Source organism: Salvia hispanica, chromosome 3 (genome assembly GCF_029641045.1).
Source record: "Salvia hispanica isolate PSC_SH4W2 chromosome 3, Shi_PSC_v1, whole genome shotgun sequence".
Lineage (NCBI taxonomy): Eukaryota > Viridiplantae > Streptophyta > Magnoliopsida > Lamiales > Lamiaceae > Salvia > Salvia hispanica.
The window spans coordinates 60,513,226-60,529,445 of NC_142694.1; the positions used below are offsets into that span (position 1 = coordinate 60,513,226).

At 32.0% G+C, this 16,220-nt stretch overlaps 1 protein-coding gene across 1 annotated transcript; it reads left to right on the forward strand.

The window, feature by feature from the left end:
- Positions 1 to 13,500: 13,500 nt before the first annotated feature.
- LOC125215700 (F-box protein At5g07610-like) lies at positions 13,501 to 14,649 on the forward strand. The gene has a single exon (XM_089066690.1). The coding sequence runs from the start codon at positions 13,519 to 13,521 to the stop codon at positions 14,647 to 14,649; it is 1,131 nt and encodes a 376-aa protein (XP_088922816.1). The 5' UTR covers positions 13,501 to 13,518.
- Positions 14,650 to 16,220: the final 1,571 nt, after the last annotated feature.

The following is a 16,220-nucleotide window of genomic DNA, read 5'->3' on the forward strand; positions in this document are numbered from 1 at the left end:
AGGTTGGTATGAATGTATTTTCTTTTTATGTTTTCCGATAATAAATACTCCAGTTAGTGTATCATAATCAGCATTAAATGAGGATATTAATCATGATAGGGACAAAGCTCATTTTTAGGTTGCATTCCAATATTTTTCATCCACTCATTAATATAGACAAAAACTAATGAGGTCAAAGAATCAAAATTAATAAGGTCGTAAGGTATAAAAGAGAACAAAATTATTTTATTAAGGATTAATCTATGCAGCCATAATATAACTGGCCACAAAACGATATTTTCATAGAAACGGAGTATACAGAAAAATAACGGTAATAACTTAATTGTGTCATTAATCGTAAATATAAATAATTTTTAATAATATTAATAAGTAAAAATGAAACTAATAATAAATGAAAGAAATGAAAAGGTCATACAAATAAAAATGTCAATAAAAAAGGAGTAGTGATAAACGTACATAATTGTACGTACATAACCGAACGTTTTTGAACATTTTACATTAAAAATCATTTTATAAACATTAATTGATTTAAAATAAATTTCATACTGATCATTTTGCAACACTCTAAGAAAGATTTAAAATTTTTACTTAAATATTTTGTATATTTAATAAAATATATATTTTCTACTAAATATTGTATATTAATTCAAATCATAGTCGAAATCATGCTACGATTCGACATAAAATTTCTATATCACTTCTTTGTTATTGCTATATATAATACAATAAATAACAAAACTAATTTTTAATTAAATTCACTTAAATTTAAAAAAATTTAAAATATTATGTACATTTATCTTTTCCCATAAATAAAGATTCACACCTCCACTACAAGTGTATATTTAATTGTATGATTTTAATCTAGTGTCACAATTTATAATTATTATCAAATTAATAATGAATAACTATATGCTAATGTACAGCAATTCAATCACTAAATTATGATATCTTAGGTAATTACAATTTATCAATAAATTTTAGGATAAATATGTAGTTATACATCTTAATATTATTAAATATCATAAGTATAATATAGTACTGTCATAGTTTTTGAACATCAATTGAATTCAAATATAATGTATAATCTAAATAAATAAAATAAAATTAAAAATAAAAATATTATAAATAAAATACAAAGTATAAAAATAAAAACAATAAAATGGACCTAAAATATTTGATGTGTTTAGGTGAATTGCTTACATTGAATCACTATAAAATAGTACATCAATGTTTTGTTATTATATTAATTTAATTGCTAATCATATTTTGTTATTATATTAATTTAATGGCTAATCATAACGTGGCTGCTTTTGTTATTATATTAAATTAATAGGAGTATTGGTATATGAGACTCATGTACAATACATTGATTTTAGCGAAAGTGCCAATTGTTTATATAAATATTTCGAAAGTGTAGTGAATACTCATTTTTGAGTATTTTACTATCAGTGAAAGTATCTCCAATTGTTTATATAAATGTTAAAATAGTGATTTTACTCCAACAAATTACATTAAATTCAAATTCACAAAAATTAACTATTTACTTTTATAGGGTAGTGATAAAATGCAAACTTATATATTATACAGACTCAAAAACTCCTCAACACAGCTTCAACGTCGTTTCAATACAATATCAACACAGTGTAAAATTTCAAGATTTTAATGTCAACATAGTATCTACACAATATCAACACAACATTAATCATTGACTACCGTTGAAATTCTGTTGACATTTTCCTGTTGATACTTTTTTGTGATCTGTTGACATTTTTTAATGGTAGAGATCATAGTTTTGAGTCTGTACAATATTTAAAGTTTTCATTTGATCATATTCCTACTTTTATAAATCTTATCTATAGCCATACTTTTTATAAATTACACATTAACCATACAATACTTTACAAATAACTCATACGGAGTATAAATTAAATAATATATTAAAATTTAATTATTAATATACTGATATATTATTAAATTTATGCTATTATTTACTAAAAAAAATTACACAGCCTGAAATTCAAGTACATTAAAAATACTAGAGTTGAAATTTTTTGACACGATATGAAAATCCAACTCGAATATGCACGAAGTTAGGGTAACCGCAATGCGGCCCAAAACAGGCTCGGTCACGTCCCGGCGGGATGAGCTGGCGTTGCAGGTGTCTCGTCTCGCCGGTTAGCTAGCGAGGGAGGGGAGGGGAGGGGAGACTGGCGAGCCAGCGCCCCCACCCTCGCCCCACACGTGGCACCCTGATGTAGGTGCGTGACGCCCACTCGTCGACCCGCTAGTGGGCGTCGTGTTTCTGCGATTGTTTTATTTTGTTTAAAAAAGGGTTCGAAAAATACAAAAATAATTAAAAATAAAAAATTAGAAAAAAAAGTAGCCTATTTTTTTTACCGTTTTTTGCAATTTTCTCATTTTTTAATATTCCCACAATCACCTAAAAATATCCCATTTTTCACATCAGTTTTCTCACATCAAACACACTCTACATCCTATTTCTCTCATTTTTCTCCACATCTCATTGTCCAAAAATGCTGGGTTAAGAAAGTGAAGGTGGTAGGGACAACGAGAAAACAGCCGGAGATTGAGGAAAGGAACGAGGCGTATCACGGCAAGCGAACCCCGCTTTATTACCCATGTTCTACGCGGCCATTATGGCCCGACACTTCTCGTATGATGCCTTTCCAATTAAGTGCACATATCCAAGCACTAAAGTTTCTTAGGGTTGAATTGGGATTACCGCCAATGCTGTCGAAATAGTAGTTTTTAAGGATTAGCAATGTGTAATTTTTAAATTTGTAGAATTTAATTATGTAATTTTTAACTATGCAAATTGTTTTTAGGATTTAAATTTGTAATTTTTGGGTTTTTTTAATTCATGTATGTTAAAGGGAAATGTTTTTTTATTTAGTTTTATTTTTTATTTAAATTAGAAACTGCAAAATTAAAAAAAAAAATCCACATCCCCAAAAATACTAGTCTATTTTACTAATTTTCAAAAACTAGCCGTTTTTTACTCTGTGAACCCGACGGGTAGATATGTGTGGGGTCTTGCTTAATGGACATTCCAGTCCAACATCTCTCACCTGGTTGAATGGGTGAGATCTAAGCTCCTACCCAGCTGGGTCACATCCCCGCTCTCTCTATGCCTTCCTCTGACAGATGATAGATGCGACGGCGTTTCACTCGACGGAGTGACACCTTCTAGCCAAATTGACACCTCTCTTATCTCTATCTTTCTTACTTAAGAAAACCATATCTATGCCTTGGAACTTATTGAGTTTTGCACATTCTCCTTCCGTATTGTTTTGGACGAGGACGAGTAAACTATAATACAATGGACGTGTCATGGATTTCGCTCCGACTTAAATCCTTTAGCGAGTCCGACAGATGATGTGTTTTGCATGTATTGAATTGGGGACATTTTTTAAATTAGCTTAAAATTATGGACATAGAATAGTATCGGCACAAAAAGGTTTACTAGTGCTTAAACCATACAACTATTCTAAACTTTATCCGTCTCACTCAAGAAGATCACATTCTTGAATGACTTATAAATTTAGGTAGAGTAGTTTAAGTGTGATAAAATAAAATGAAAAAAAGTGATTGAATATTTTAATGAGGAGTTGGAAAAGAGAAATTTAATTTTAAATATAAAAAGTGAACATATTAAGTGATACAAACCAAGAAGAAAGAGTGGTTATAGTGAATGAAAAGGAGAGGGTGTAGATATTTAAGATGGCAAAAACTACTATGAACTTTGCGTGGGGAGCCAATTTTCCAGAAATCGATGAGATGACAAATTTGTTTCAGCAAGGCACGTCGGAATGTTAATCCATCGGTCTTATTATCAAACAACATAGTTTCGAACTCTTTCCCACAATCATATCCCCGTATCAATCTTTGTCATGCTATGCAAATCTAATTATCACCATCAAGTGAGTATATCTCTGAAACTTTTAGATAATGGGTAACCTCAAATCCCACACCTAGGCGTGTTCAGTTTACGTATCATAGAATTAAATATGTAGTGTGTTTGGTTCATGAGATTCGATCCCACAACTCAATCATAGATGGATAATCATGAGATAAATAGTCATAGCTAATCCTCTATGACTAAAATAATCTCACAACTGAATCTTAGATTATACTATTATTGTAGTATTATTTTATCTAGGAAACCGAACATCATCCTAAAAGATCGCTAGAAGGTGCAACTTTTTTGTGAGAGACGCTTACAAAATTTTCACCTATCGATTTTGGTAAGTAACGGGATTTTTCCAATACCCTCTCATACAATGAAGGAAGCTTAAGGTTAGGGCAGTTGGGCCTAGTTTCTTTTAGGATTGGTGATCATTGTTGGGGATTGTCTTTGTGTTTAATAATGTATCATGTATGGCTTCACTACCACACTAGGAGTAAATAAATGAATACAATAATTGGAGGAATAGTATAAAACCAGATTAAGGACATGAAGTTGAAAATCATGGATACTTTCATTTTAAAAAATGATTATCATTAAAAGTAAGTCATTTTAATGTGTATAGTTATTGGTTCATCTTCACGTCATTTATTATTGCCATTGGACAAGTCAAGTCATTTTTAATTTGCTAGAATTTGTCGTCACGTTGGAAATTGACACCTTTCAAATGTTCATGGCATTTTTTCAACTTAAAAGTTTATGAGAAAATCAACATGTAGGACGGATATGATGTATTAGACTCTAATAACACTCTATATAAATGGTAAATATTTGATTTTGTTTTATATAAGGTGATTGCAAAATAAAATGTGACTTTAAGTTCCATGTGCAATTTTTCCGATTTTTTATGTGAGACATTTAGACTAAAATTATAAGGTTGTGTTTTTTGGCAAATACCTAAAGTTAAGATATTTTGATAAAATGCTAAAATGTGTAGATAAAAATCAATATTTATCATTAATTATTTAATTTTGAAGGTCGATGGTTTAGTAGTATTATGGCTCGTTTGATAAGAAAGACGGTATATAAGAAGATTTGCAAAGTAAAATAAGAAATGCGGGCTTCGTGTCAAGATAAACTCAGATAAGAGTTTTTTCGTTGTTGTTTGGTAGAAAATAAATGATGCTTTTGCATATTCCTGGATAAAATACACTAACCATGATACAGGACAAATTCTGGAGTACAAATTCGTCTGCAGGAAAAAAGATTTTGCATATGAGGCACTAATACATTTTGGGACATACCAAAAAAAGGAATATGGGATTAATTTGATGTGAGGAAGTAGTTGATTTGTTCATCTATGCAGCTCATAACAATTCACAATTGTGACTAAAGGAGATTGTCATTGTTTGCTTTTCTTTTCATGAGTCCATTTCTCTTCTCTTGTAAACCACCCAAGAAGAAATAATGACTCTATTACTACTCCTAATGCAAAAGGAAACACAGTTAAAAAACATTGCCACTTAAAATAAATCATTTCAGACTGTGAAAGACAATACAAATGAATATTAATAAATTCAACATGGGTGAAAGATTATTCTGGTGTCAAGTTGCTCGTTTTTTCCTGTTCACAATCACATAGTGCCTATTTTACATGATAATAGAGAAAATGAGAGACCTGAAGTCACATGAAATGGTACTATGCCAAGCTAATATAAGTTGCTCGAGGCTTGAAAGAAAAGCATGGTTACGAAATGGATTATATTTGTACTCGATCTGATTGATAGCTTTCTGTCCTTGTCAAAACTACTTCTATCTCCCTATTATAGAACAAATAAGTATCACGAATTGGGCAGACCATATACTAACATATTAAAGCACACAAAAGCAAACACCTACAAACTCAAGTCTCCAAGGGATAGCTCCTGTTTGGTGGGCCAATGGCCTTCTTTGGCCCCCAAAATGCTAAACCCAACATCTTAATTTGGGATGCGCCTTCCAGAAAAACAAGACAATTAGATATGCAATATAACAAGCAGAAAAAACCTAAACACTAAGGCCCTACTTGGTATAGTGGAATGGAATGGTGATTCAAAAGAGAATGGTTATTCCTAAGAGCAAAATATACCAAGCAAAGCAAAGGAAATAAGGAATGGAATTAGTCTATATGATGTTGAAAGAAATCAACAAAAGACAAGAGCATATATTTATATAACATCAATTAGAGGTCATAGTTTAGTCAACACAGAAACACCTTGAGGTACATACATACTCCCTCCGTCCCACACTCTTACCGGACGGAGGGAGCAGTAAACTTTTTTCGATGGGAAAAACAGTCTGCACTTTGCATACAGACCAAGATATGCATTCTTCCATCTTTATATCAGCAACATGATTAATTGATTATTCTGATAAATTAGAGCTTCAACCTTTTCCACCGAGTCAAAATTACTTTTTTCATCCTAAAAGATGCAACTTATATGTTCCCCTCATTCTTAATTTACAAACTACAACTGACAATTTTATGTTTTAGGAACAAAATCAAGATTGTCGGAGTTAAGAATTAAGGGAAGGGAAGGAAAGAAGGATGGAAAGAAGTAGGAAATGGGAGCAACTTACGGCCCAGAAATGGAGGAGAAACAGCCATGGCAGTTGGCATTTTATTTTACTTATTTAATTTAATTTAATTTAATTCAAATTCTAAAAAAATACTACCTCCGTCCTGAAAGTTACACAGTTTACCATTTCGGTCCGTCCCTAAAAGTTTGACACACTTCACTTTTTTAGTATTTTTTGGTAGTGGACCTCATATTCCACTAATTCATTCCTACTCACATTTTATTACTATAAAACTAATAGGAGTACTTTAAAAGTAGAACTCACATCCCACCAACTTTTTTAACTCACTTTCCATAACATTTCTTAAAACCCGTGCCGGGTCTAAGTGTGTCAATATTTGGGGGATGGAGGTAGCAGTAGAAAATACACCATTTATGTTTTCACCCAAAGTTTAATAAAATTATCGATGTATTTTTAGGTACAAGCCGTTAATATTTACGATTCTTATTATATATAGCGTGTCCCTGTCTACCATCCTAATTAAATTTAGTTTCTTTTACATATTTAATTTTAAAATAATAAAAAAAATTACTTTTGCTTAGGGAAAAAATTAATTACTTAAGCTCATTATAATTGTATTACGAAAAAAATCATACTATACTATAAAATTTTGTTTAGAAATTTTACTTGCGTATCTTATTTCTTTTTCCTTTATTAATCTGTTTATCGACATTCTACTTTTACGCAAATTGACAATGCCATATTTTTTTGTTATTGTTCACTAGTCATTTGCCCTCTAGTCTACCACTCAATATCAATATGCAATAATGTGTCTTTATTTGCTATTGGTATTAAAAAATAAAAATACAAATAAAAACATAAATAAAAATAAAAATAAAAATAAAAAATAAAAAGAAAAAGAAAAAACCAAGGGAAGAATATGAAGAACAACGTCAAAAAAGTCATCTTGCCAGACACTATTATTTCATGCAAACTTATATGAAATCTACTCAGTATAAATTTTCATCAGAGTATTTTTTTAATACTATTACTTAAAAAATCCTCATAATTTTATGTAAATGTATTATAATAGTAAAAATGATATGAAAATTTTATAATACAGTTAATATAACGTGAAATATTTGAATTAAAATGTCGTTATTGTTTAATTAAAAAACTAGTAATAAATAATATTTGTAAATTCGAACGCATGGATTAATCGTACCTATAAATACACAAAAAGATAAGTTTAAATTTGGTGTTAACATGACCATTTCTCCTGTCAGTTATATGATTATATCTTCGACCTCATGAGAGTTCCACCCTTACTATGCTTCAGCAACAAATCATTTTAAACAATAGGACTGAGAGAGTATTTGATTAAAAAAAATTATTTTCGATGGTATATTAATATATAGTATTTATTTTTATAATGTATTTTTCCATAAAACGATTGAAATAAACATTTAATTTTCTTTTCATAATAGTCCTTTTACATACTTCCTCCGTTTCATAAAAATATAGGCAATTGATATGGCATGGGAATTAAGATAAAATTGATAAAATAAGAGAGAGGAGGTGAATGGCAGTTAAAGTAGTATTAGTGAATAATGAGACCCACATTGTTAGAAGTGTTTAATGAAGATATAAGTTTTAAATAAGTTGATGCATAGCGGTAATAAACTGGGATAACTTTCCAAAATTGGAATGCACATATTTTGGTGAGATTGACGAAAATGAAAAGTGCATATATTTTTATGTGACGGAGGAGGAGTATATAAGAAATATATTTTTGTTTTTATAAAACTAATACTCCTACTATAAAAGTAATACTCATATGGGGAGTGTTAGGGTACCACCACCTCTTAAAATAACACCATACCACCATCCCTAGCCAATCATTTGTATACGTGGACGAATAATAAGCTGCCACGTGGCAAAAAAAAAATTCTGAAAAAGACGGCCAGCAATATTTTGTACACTATACAACAATTTTTCTTGGCCATCAATATCCAACACGCTATACATCAATCTAACTGTGTAGCATTTATAATATTGCTGTGTAGCGTTTATAATATTGTTGTATAAGTGTTATGGTGTCATTTTAAGAGGGGTTGTCATTTTAACACAAACCAGACTCATATTCCACTATCTCTTTACACTCACTTTCCTTCACATTTTTTAAAAATCATGCCGAACTCAAATCATACTCCTAAAATGGGACCGAGGGATTAGTTTTCATAATGCCCCATTTTGATTTTCGCATATTAGTTGGAAAAATGACAATATACCCATTTTTATGATTTTTTTTTCTTTGAGATATTTATTTGTTACTACTACTTTCAGAAAAAAACATATCCACTTTAATTGCCATTCGTAACTACAACTATTTGATAAGCAAATCATTTTCGTTGGAAAGGTCATTTTTATTACATTATGAAATCGTCACTGGCATATTTGATTGTTTCACTCTCACTTTTCTATATACTGATTCAATAATTTGCCATATAATCAAACGCAAACTTTGTATAAACTCCAAACTATAATTTAGACTATCAGAAAATGTCAATAAATAATAAAATATTATCAATAGAAAATATCAATATAGTATCAATCGTTGATGTCGTGTTGACATTGTGTTAATATCAAAATCTTAAAATTTTACAGTATAGTATTGTATTGATACTTGTATGAACAATTTGAAATTTGTACAAAGAATTTGTCATTTTATGACTTAAATATTTTCTAGTACTACGTAATTATATATAATGCCTGATACACTATTTTCTTATTCAACTTTTGAAAATAAATGAATATTTTATTCACTGAAGTTGTTGGTTTCCCATTTCTCGAAAACCAGCGGATCACGTCACTCAGAATTTGTGGCTCGAACGATTGATCTTCTTCATCATCCTTTCTATTTTCGTTAAGACAGCAAAGTTTTGAGGTTTGTTTTCTTCGACTACCTTTTTGTTTCTAGCTTCAAACTCGAATTTGTAGCAATATTTTGGTTGTTATGATAATGATGCTTCTTTGTCTTGAAAATGCTTGAATATCATTGTTGGAATAATTGAATGAACAATTTCATAAAAGCTCTCTATGATAATTAACCGAGAACGACAGAGAATGAGCATATTTGTAGAGCGGAAGCGTACCTTGATCCATCTAGAATTGAACGGTGGAATTGCTTTGCAGCGGCTATGTATCTTCCAAACGATCAGAGACATTTTTCGCAATAGTCTGACGAGAGAATACAGAGATATCGAATGTTCTTCTGACGTCTGGGGACCATAACCCTAGCTTATATTTATATTAAATATAAACCCATTTATTTTCTATTCGGTCCCTCATCAAATAGAAAATCACAAAATGGTATCTACACTTATTTCCATAACAAATAAATACACTTTAAGCCCAAACTTTAATCTTTATTGGATCACTTTAATTGGGCGTTTCGATACATTAAACACACAAATCAAGCTCTGAAAAGATAAGTGTATTCAATACAACATATGACACAAGTCTCACGATCCTTTATTTTGAGATATAACCAAAACACTTGTGTCATAAACTAACCAAATTTTCATTATTTAATTTTCTTAGTCCCTTTTGATTCAACATGTAAAGCTTCTAAATATGAAGTAACACAATCGAGCATACAAAGATTGTCATATGCACTTAGGAAACAGTGCCCACAATACTAGAATTATTTGAAGGAAGAAGTTTACTATTTCTGAATGAACACGAGAATCCAAATTTATCCAAAGCAGAAATAGAAACCAAATTTTGTCTAAGAGACAATACAATAAAGTATCCTTCAAAACCGAAAAATTCCAGTCTTTAATAACAATCTACAATGCCCAATAGTCTATACTTCCACCCATTTGTCTTATCCCACATAGATGTATCTTTCACCATCAATTGATTTTCGGTAGCTCAGACAGCCTTGCATTGATAACCTTATGTGAGTAGTAGCACCAGAAACTACCCACCAAAATATCATTAGGGAGTGAAGCCAAATTAACTTCAGAACAGAACAAAACAAGAATTGTAACTTCTTTTGCACGCCATGTGTGATATTTACAATTCTTTTTTATATCCATATTTACCACAAAAGAAACAACTATCATTATCCTTTGTTGTTACTTTTGTGATTAATCCGCATCCATAGCAGCATTCTCAATATACTTTTTCTTAACGCCCTTTACTTTATTTCTTGATATACTGACCAAATGTGCAACACCAAATGCACAAACAATTCTTTAGAATTCAAGCTTAAGTGAAGCAACGTGAGACATTTTCATAATGTGCACCCTTATATTTCCCTTGCCCTTATATACTTTATTGAGATCAAGCATGCTTGTCTCATCCTTAGTGTTTTTCGCAAAACATTCCTTAATTTGGCAAGGTATTCATTGGCCTTAGTGATATACTCAGATGCAGTGCCTCGAAAGGCTTCTAGGATGCTAAACCCAATGATCATTAGACTTACACGTTTCTAGTATTCCTACTTCTCGTAGTTTCTTCTTTGATGAGAAGTACTACCGTCCGTAGAAGAAGTAGGTTGCTCAATCCTTAACGCGTAATCCAGATCCATGCAACCCAGAGCAATCAAAATATAATCTTCGCAATCCTTAAAATTTGACCCATTCATCACTGACATATTGTTCATGTTGGAAAAAACTGCAGAAGCATACGTCATAATTGAACAGAGAACAAAACCAAATAAATTGTCATGCTCACATCATAACATTCAAATAAAATGGTAACATCTCGAGGTACCGGCACAACATTCATATCAAGTCTTTGGACAGTAATACGAACTTGTAAGTGGTAACCTCTTTGTAGTGATCAAGCGCTGACAATAAGATCATGTCAAACAATGTCCACCTTTGGGCATCACAATTACTTACACGAAAACTGGATAAGTGTCACCCATTTATCACCACAGGTATATGTGTATCTCGTGCCAAATATTAATCTTCCTTTGGGCCGACTAATATCCGCATTAAAATACACACATACATCACCGTCCTAACATTCGCAATAAAGAAGTCTAGACATGAGAGGTTACTTTTGCAACGTCTTGCTTCGTCTAATCTACTTTAAACATTAGTAAAAAATTATGAGGTACTGAGCACAAAATTCACATCAAGTCTTTTGACAGTAATGCGAACTTGCAAGTGGCAACCTCCTTATAGTGATCAAATACTGACAATAAAATCATGTCAAATAGTGTCCACCTTTGGGCATCACACTACTTACACGAAAACTGGATAATTATCACGTATTTATCACCAAAGGTATGTGTGTATCTCGTGCCAAATATTAATCTTTCTTTGGGCCGACTAATATTCGCATTAAAATACACACCTCAATAAAGGAACATGAGATGCACCAAAATTATTGAATTTAAAACTTTAATTGAATTCTCAAAATAATTCTTAATTCCCAATTAATTAGTCAATTAATTGAGAGACTTTATGAGAATTAAATAATTTTAATTCCTTAACGTAAAAGATAACGTGCAAAAGAAAATGCACAATCAATTGAATCATTTATTCACATATTCCATATAACGTATGCATATATTTTTGCCGATAGGAAATTCACCAACACCACCAATACATATATACCACCATACACATATGCAGAAACAATTTTCCACAAAATTTCCATATAGTTGATGAAAAACAATCCTCAATCAATCATCCAAATAGCCAGACAATTAATTTGCAGTTAAACGGGCATAATAGTCTCAGTAAGCATGCTGAATCAATTTCATAAGATGCAAAAGTATCACAAGATAAGAATTGAGACCTCGATTCCTGGAATGCGAGCATAAACATAACCAATATATTTGAATTTGGAAACAATTATATCAACTTGGATACCATCAACACGTCAATAATTAAATCCAATATCTTTGAACTTTGTAAAACATTCACCACAATGAAATCCCCATGCATACAGACACGAGGGAATTCAATTCTGTAACCAAATTTCATTCCATATATATGTAGCGGCGCAATAAGATAACTAAATTAAACTAGTACCATGAATATTCAAACATTAATTAACCAAAAAAGAATTATGCATATATTTGTCTTTTATCAAAAGACAATTGTAGGAATGAACTCAATTTAATAATCCAAAGCAATTCATTCTTCATAAAGAGACGACGGCCAATTCTTCATAAACAACCAAATCAATTCACGGTATTCATAAATACGGCATCAGTACTGTGTAAACATACCAAAATACCCAAATAAAGTCCATAAAATATAAACCCTAATTTTTATGGATTTACGTAAGAATTAAAATCCTAATTCTCCTTTTCCCAATTCTCAGAGAATCATCAATAGAGTGGCTCTGATACCACTTGTTGAAATAATTGAATGAACAATTACATAAAGCTTTCTATGATGATTAACCAAGAACGACAGAGAATGAGCATATTTGTAGAGCGGAAGCGTACCTTGATCCATCTAGAATTGAACGGTGGAATTGCTTTGCAGCAGCTATGTATCTTCCAAACGATCAGAGACATTCTTCGCAATAGTTTGCCGATAGAATACAGAGATATCGAATGTTCTTCTGGCGTCTGGGGACCATAATCCTAGCTTATATTTATATTAAATATAAACCTCTTTATTTTCTATTCGGTCTCTCATCAAATTATTAATCACAAAATGGTATCTACACTTATTTTCATAACAAATAAATACACTTTAAGCCCAAACTTTAATCTTTATTGGATCGCTTTAATTGGGCAACTGAAAGATAGCCATACACATTAAATTAGTAACGTGGAAGCCCAAAATTCTAACAATCATTTCTCATATTTTTCTGAAAATTGTGTTTTAAATAGGAACTCAAGGATTACTCAGTTTTGTTTGTAAAAAGAGTAAAGAAACAAGAAATGGACTTGCCATTTGATTGCATGTTTACTATTTTCGTAGATTTTTAATAAAAAAATGTGTAATAAAACCTTCCAAATTGAAATGATCTTATGCAGTTAGGTGGAAAAAAACATGAGGGGGCGTTGGTTTGTTGGTGATGATATCCCTATGAATATACTAAGCCGTTTGTCCACAAAAACATTGCATTTCTTCAAACTGGTTTCCAAAGATTGGTTCAATCTCATCTCGGAGCCCGTCACTGGTTTTTTCTTCCAAGAGGTATTTGAGTGGAGTGATGATGTAGATGTTGAGGATATTAACTACATTCCTATTTCTGGGGAGGAAGTGAATGTGCGTCAAACTGTCTTGGATTTTCTCCCAGATTATGTAGTCATTTTGTCGCTCAACAACGGCCTTATTTGTTGTCGAACCACCTTCCCTAACTCCCACCCCATGATCTATGTCTGCAACCCTTTGAACAAGCAATGGACTAGTTTAATGTGGCCCCGTCTGCCCAAAATCTGCAGCATAGCATTAGCTTTTGACCCTTTCCGAGACTCCATGGATTTTACGCTCATTGCATTGAGGATTGAGGTGGTAGAGACACTTGCTGATGAAGAAGACGAGTATTGTTTCTCCTTCCACATATACTCTTCTAAAAATCGTTCGTGGAGGGAATCAAATGAGTCTTGCAAGTGCAGCCACACGGTCACTAAAAACAAGGGAATTCTCGTGGATGGGGATATGTATTGGCTGATTGATCATGCCTATGGAGTTCTTATGTTTGATCATCACAACGAGCTGTCTTGTTTGGTTTCTGCCCCTATTCCACCACGAGAGTTCACTTACACCCCTGAAATGTATATAGGAGAATCCCAAGGGAAGTTGAACTATGTTTTGATCTCGGAATATGGGCTGCAGCTGTGGGTTCTTGAGGATCAGTTTGCATCAGAGTGGGATTTGAAGTTGTGTGTTCCTTTAGATGAGTTGGAGAGGGAGAACTTAACTGTGTTGTTCAATTTGGAGGAGAAAATACAACGACAATATTTCAGAATGGTTAATAGATGGAAGGATCCTTCGGAGGTGGATCCTTTGGCTTTCAAAGATGGAGTAATGCTTGTACGTGTTGCAACTTCTTTCTACTTATACGAGTTTGGTAAGGGGAAGATGAAGAAGCTATGCGATGTTTCGACTCTAGGGCCAAAAGCCATGTTCTCTCCCATCATCGTGCCATATACCATGAGTTTGGCTCCAGTTGAGTAAATGCTTTACTTGGATTTTGAAGCTTGTGCATAACTCCTTAAGAAGGCTAGTTGTTAATGTTATTAAATGCAAAAGTATTTTGTAGTACTACTCCCTATTCTGTAGATGGATTATTTAGTGATTTTGTTGGTTGAATGCTTATGTTTGTGGAAAGATTTTAATGATCTTACAACTGTCCGATGGTATAACTTTGAAAGGGTGATCAAGTATATACACAAAACATAAGTTTTATTAAAAGTAAAATATAATGTACGATTACTATTTAAAACCTGTTATGGCAATACAATAATGTCAAAAAGAATTATTTCCCTTCCAAATACTCAAATCAGCTTATGGTAATCTATGTTAAAATTGACACAACATACTGGATAAATAATGGATAAATACCTGCTAAATTTGTGTAATTCTTTAAATTGGGACTAAAAGATTACCATCCAAATCTTACATTGTACAATATGGCTGTCTAAAATACAGAATCGGTTGACGACTATAACTCAGGCAAGGAAAGCACAATGACACTACAATTTTTCCTCTCCTGTCCTGTCCCAAACAAACTACAGAAAGAAATTTTTTCAGGGCACTACTCTAGCTTACACATTATCTATTGCTAGTAAGTAATTAATTTGTAACTACAAAACAGGATAGATTTTAGTAACTCTCCACCTATGTGTCACCCCAAAAGTAACGTTATCCAAAGTAGAGGACAATTAAGACAAAATGTTTTCCTTGAACTCAAGTACCAAGCTCTAGAAGCCTTTACAAACAAGACTAGATTAATGATGAAGATCTACATACTAAAAAGTGGTGCTGGATGATATGTGCTCTAGTCTGATATACTGTGTCTAAAAGGCTTTGCAGGATGTTCCAGCCACTCAATTGATCTGTTACAGTCAGAAAATTTTATTTAAGCCATCTCCAATTCGTCCTAACTGAACTCTAAAGTGTTATCTTCAAGTGTGCCTACAACTTGCATATATAAATACATTCAGGTGGTGTTCGGTTTCTTGGATAAAATAATTACCAAAATATAATCTAGGATGGAGTTGTTAGATTATTTTAGTCTAATTATCCCATGACTATCCATCTAGGATTGAGTTATGGGATTGAATCTCATGAATCAAACACACTACATATTTAATCCGGGATACAATTTTGCAAACCGAACACCCCCTCAGTGAACTATTTATATTTTGCACTGCAAAATGCAATGACAATATTCAGGCTACATAGCAACAAATGACAGAACAATCTCATGAAATACAATACAAAGAAACTCATAAAGAGAGAACCATTTCCACAAAGGAACTACTTAAAAATCTTCTCCAAAACATTGAACCACAAAGAAAACTATCCAAACCAACAAAAACGAAGAATATTAATATACCATCAATGCCTAATCGTACCAATTATATCAAGAATACAGGGAAAAAAAAGAGAAGAAAGTAAACGGTCACATCAGATAAGAAAATTAGTGAAATGAGAAGCATGTGTGATTAATAAAGTAACTACCATGTGAAAAAAAATTACAACATGCTATATTTGTGAATTTATCAACATAATACGTACTTATG

Excerpts from the sequence above, each read along its gene's own strand:
- LOC125215700 (XM_089066690.1), top strand. The coding sequence starts at position 13,519 with ATGAGGGGGCGTTGGTTTGTTGGTGATGATATCCCTATGAATATACTA.